Source organism: Capsicum annuum, chromosome 6, assembly GCF_002878395.1.
Source record: "Capsicum annuum cultivar UCD-10X-F1 chromosome 6, UCD10Xv1.1, whole genome shotgun sequence".
Classification (NCBI taxonomy): domain Eukaryota; kingdom Viridiplantae; phylum Streptophyta; class Magnoliopsida; order Solanales; family Solanaceae; genus Capsicum; species Capsicum annuum.
The window spans coordinates 225,820,612-225,826,095 of NC_061116.1; the positions used below are offsets into that span (position 1 = coordinate 225,820,612).

The window sequence follows — 5,484 nt, forward strand, 5'->3', positions numbered from 1 at the left end:
GAATAAAAAATTAATAATTTGAGAAAATCATCTTCATAGATTTCTTGAGAATTCAAAATTTCAATTACTATCGAGATTGAAGAAGATACATTTGGTGTGTGTATTGAAATTGAGTCAAATTGATGTAATTGAATTGGGTGTGTTAAAGATAACTTATTTGATGTGTGTATGTGTGTGTGATGAAATTGTATTCAATTCAATTCCAAGTCAACAATGGAACACCCATGAAACACCATTGAAGAGGAGAAAGAAAGAAACACCATTGAAAAGAAGAAAGAAAGAAAAGAGAAGAAAGAAGAGAGAAGATATAAATGAAAAATAAATAAAAAATCATTCAATTTATAAAAATTAAAAAATTGAGGGTTGTTTTGACCAAAAAAAAGTTTTTTAACGATTTTTTAACACTTTCTCTCACCCAATGCGTGCGAATTACACACAATGGTCCAAGAGGTCTGATATATGCCATTAAAATATAGAAAAAAAAGTCTAGTGGGGTAATAGGACCCCCGCAAAGTTCAGTATGCTCAACTGAAAATCTGGTTAAAGTTTAGGTATTTTCGTGGGTATTATCCCTTTTTTAAAACGAACTAAAAAGGAAAAAGTTTGAATTAAAATATTATTCTTTTTTTAAACAAACTAAAAAGAGAAATAGGTTGGGATTAAAGTATTGTAAAAAAAAATGCGACATTTTTTTTAAACGAACTAAAAAAAAAAGTAGATCATTCTTTTTAAAATGAAAGAAGTACTATTTTTATTTCTTTTTTAATTTATGGATTCCTTTGTCTAAAATATTTTCTTTTAGCAAGTTGAAAATTTTAGCAAAGGCTACTTTCACCGTTTAAGCTCTTGAACTCCTAATCACATGACATTAACTTTAGTTATCCCAAAACTTTCTTCACCGTTATCCTTCTAAATATGAAGGGGAAAAAGAGGGTGTTTTTTTATTTATTTATTTATTTATTTCTAACATAATCTAATCTACATATATTTTGCTTTTTTAATTATGTATCACCTTGATAAGGTATTTCTTCTCGTAGGAATTTCTATTTACTCAAATGACCAAACCGTGAAATGTATTTAATTGTGTATATATCGAAGTAATCACTAATCAAACAATGAAAACCACACACTAAGTTCTAAAATAGTTATTCTATTTTCATTTTAAAATTGAATTTTCTTCGTTTGAAGAGTTCTTTAAATAAGAAGTTAACAAGATAAAAAACGACTACATCCTTCATTTCTTCATATATGAACTATTAAATGCAATTATTCTCTTATTTTAATTTTGCAAAAGAATTAAGTATAGTATTTTATGGACGGATGTCATTTTCCTAGACAAAATGGTGTATTAAAAATGTAAAATAAAATATATAAATTGATCATTAAAAATAGAAAACGCTTAAATATGTCAGTGAACTATAAAAAATGACTCATTTATGATATTCACTCTTAGGCTATTTGATCGACAAAGTGGAGATATTATATGAGTGTGGGTAGAGTCATGTTAAATGAGTCGATTTTTTTTAATAGATCTCATATTTTAAAATTAATATTGATTTATTTTAATGAATGACGTGGACATCTAATAAGAAGTCGAGTGACAAAGTTACTCTTGAAAACCTATCGTTAAAAAGTAATGACATGAATAAACTGATTTTGTAAGCATAATGAGCCGAACTTTTAACTGATGACATAAATGAGTCACGGTACATATTTGAGCTAAAAAATCATAATTAAAAAAGTCAAACAAACTTGTCATTGTCAAGACACTCTCTATCTTGTGCTTTGATTTTATTTGCTAGCCAAACCCCACTTCAATTATGTGTATCTTTTCCCAAGAATCAAAGATCATATAAACAAGCCATCATAATTGTTCATAGATCAGTCCTCGTGAAAAAAGGAAGTCTATCATAGAACACTCTACTAAAAATAGAAGATTGTTGACTTAAAGATGGTCCAATTTCTTCAAATAGTGGCAATATTTCTAATCTTTATATCACTTTACATGTTATGGAAAACAAAATTTCAAGCCAAGAATAGTACTAAACTCAAAAATCTACCCCCAGAAATCCCAGGTGCCTATTTTCCAATAGGTCACCTTTATTTATTCATTAGCCAAACTCATGTAGCACTAATTTTGGCTAATTTGGCTGACAAATATGGACCTATTTTTACCATTCGTCTAGGTATACATCGTGCAATTATAGTGAGCAATTGGGAAATTGTTAAAGAATGTTTCACAACAAATGATAAAGAACTTGCTGGCAGGCCTGCTTCAAGTGCTGGTATATATCTTGGTTACAATAATGCTGCGTTTGGTTTTGCTGATTATGGTCCTTATTGGCGTAGTATTCGTAAGTTGGTCTTGCTAGAAGTTCTTTCAAGTAAGAGGCTTGAGCAGTTCAAGCATGTCCGGGTCACCGAGGTACTGTTGAATTGTGTGGTCATCTTGCTCTTTTTTATGTGGTTGGTCCTATTTTCATGAGCTAATTAACGTACACGTGGAAATTCTTTTGATATTGGGTGTTCTAAGATGATGTTGAATCGTGTTACTAACTCATTTAGGATCTTGAGATGTTAGAATGGTATACGTAATTTTAGTTATCAAATTATATAATGTCTAGATATGTCTCCTCATGTGTGAGCCTGATTCTTTTTCATGAGTCAAATATGAAAATAATTTGAGTTTTCTTTGGGTGAGGATCAATGCTCAGAGCTTAACATGTTACACTAAAATTTTGGCTATTGTCAAAGAGATTGCATAGTTGACATATAATTAAAAAAAATTGTTATTGCGCTATTAGTGCAATACAATATCCTAGTAAGGAATTCAATTGAACCCCTTACCTTATTTTAGCTATGCTAACGATATTGATTGAGCATCTTATACAAATTTTTGAGTTGATTTTTTTTTTAATAGACTAAACTTGTGAAAATATTTTTAGATTCTTGGATAACGGTGGAATTTGAGCTCACAATCTTTGTCAAATGTCTACCTTAATACGCTATTAAATTAGTTCAGTTACCATCTCACTTAACAGTTTGATGTTTAAATTAAACTGTTATATTATGTCTCAACACGCCTGCTTTCATGCAGACCTGATCCTCTTTTGATGAGTCAACCACGTAAATATATTTGAGCATTTTCTTTTGTGGTGGCGGAGAAGATAAAGGTGGTGGAGATGAGAATTCTTTGAAGGATGTGTGGATGTACTAGGAAATATAGAATTAGAAATGTGGTTATTCGAGATAAGGTGGGACTGACTTCGGTGGAAGCCTAGATGAGGGAAGCAAGGTTGAGATGGTTTGGTCATGTGATGAGGAGGGACACAGATGCCCCAGTGTGGAGTTGTGAGAGAGGCTGGCTAGGGATAGTTTCGAGCGAGGTAGAGGTAGACTGAAGAAATATTGGTGGGAGGGGATTAGACATAACATGGAGCAGCTCTATTTTACCAAGGACATAGCCTTGGATAGGAAGATGTGGAGGAGGAGAATTAGGATAGAAGGTTAGTATGAGTCGGGGGTTTTTCAGAAACAACCCCTCTATCTCACATCTGAGGTAGTGTTATGGACTGCGTACACTTACCTTCCCCAGATCCCACTTGGTGGGAATGAATATACTGGGTATGTTGTTGTTGTTTCTTTTGTGGTGTTGAGATTTAATTTGTACTCATACCTATTCCTGCTATGTTGTGATAATGTAAAAGTTTAAACGGTTAGAAGAAGTTACAAATTGTATTATGTAACCATTCTCAACAGGTAGAAACAAACATCAAAGAACTGTACTCATCAATTATGAAGAGTGGGAATGGTCCAACAAGAGTGAATATGAGTGAATGGTTTGAACAATTAACGCTAAATGTGATAATGAAGATGATTACTGGAAAAAGATACAAAACAGAAGATGAAGCAGGGAGACATTTCACAAGAACCACAAAGGAATATATGTATGAGTCTGTCCAATTTGTATTATCAGATGTAATTCCATTACCATTTCTAAAATGGTTTGATTTTCAAGGGAGAATTAAGTCTATGAAGAGATTGTCTCAAGAAATGGATAAAATTGTGGAAAGTTGGGTAGATGAACATTTGATGAAGAGAGATCTAGCAAAAGATGATGACCAAGACTTCATTGATGTCATGCTTTCTAAGATTGATGAGCAAGTCATGTATGGTCATACAAGAGAAACAATCATTAAGGCAACAATTTTGGTAAGTATTTAATTTTTACTCTATGTTTCTAAAGATTTTTTTTTCAATACACTGATAATATAAAAAAAAAATAAAAAATTTATAAAGTGGTAAACTAACTTCTATTCTTTCTTTTTTGGCACAAGACAAAATGCCATCATGTGTGCATCATCACAACTTATAAATTAAAGTCTCCCCAATTAGACCTTGTTGAGATTATTGTTAATATCAATGCATAGGCCAAGTAGTTAGTGTCATGGTGTCTTCATGAAAAATGTTATTTTGTGTCTTTACACAAATCACAATTAGTACTAGTTAATTGTGTGAAGATTTATTTACTAGTATTTCATTGTTTGATACCTTTTTGCGATGTTTTAATATCTTGTCATGTTTCTCATTAATGGCTAATATAAATTTCACTTCATTGTATTGTTCTTTTAGAACATAATCTTAGCGGGGTCAGATACAACTTCAATTCACTTGACATGGCTTTTGTCTCTATTATTGAACAACAAACATGCAATGTTTCAAGCACAAGAAGAAATAGACATGAAAATAGGCAAAGAGAGATGGGTGGAAGAGTGTGACATCAAAAATTTAGTGTATCTTCAAGCTATTGTTAAAGAGGCACTTCGATTATATCCACCGGGACCATTAGCAATACCACATACTGCCATGGAGGATTGTATCGTGGCCAGCTATCGAGTTCCAAAAGGCACTCGATTGATGGTCAATGTATGGAAATTACATCGAGATCCTCAAATTTGGTCCGACTCTGAAAAGTTTATGCCCGAGAGATTCTTGAGACGTCATGTTGAGTTTGATTTTTCTGGTCAGAACTTTGAGTTTATTCCGTTTGGTTCAGGTAGACGATCTTGTCCGGGAATTACCTTTGCCATGCAAGTGACACACTTGACACTAGCTAGATTGCTACAAGGCTTTAATTTTAGTACATTAGGGGACATTCCTATTGATATGACTGAGTGTAATAGCATAACTTTGCCCAAGGCAAATCCATTGGAGGTATTGGTAATGCCTCGTTTGGCACATGTACTTTACCAATTCTAAGGAAATTTGTTTCAAGTGTGGTTAATTCTGAGGACATCATCCTCGATAGGAATTAAAGTATGGAGGAAACATATTAGGATAGAGGGTTAGTGCATGTGGATGAGTCGTAGTCTTGTAGTTAGGAGTACTTTGGTGTAGCTGGGCTGGTAGTCGATCTTAGGGTTGGGAGGAAGGGGGTGCCTTTTGTTTGGTAGTATATAGTATTTTTTGTGGGTGTCGTATCGC

The 5,484-nt window shown here is 32.8% G+C and overlaps 1 protein-coding gene across 1 annotated transcript; it reads left to right on the forward strand.

Annotated features, from left to right (window-relative positions):
* The first annotated feature begins 1,825 nt into the window (after window positions 1-1,825).
* LOC107874584 (cytochrome P450 CYP82D47) lies at window positions 1,826-5,270 on the forward strand. The gene is made up of 3 exons (XM_016721349.2): window positions 1,826-2,425; window positions 3,760-4,212; window positions 4,633-5,270. Exons 1-3 carry the CDS (start codon window positions 1,952-1,954, stop codon window positions 5,257-5,259), a joined length of 1,554 nt encoding a protein of 517 aa, XP_016576835.2. The 5' UTR covers window positions 1,826-1,951; the 3' UTR covers window positions 5,260-5,270.
* Window positions 5,271-5,484: the final 214 nt, after the last annotated feature.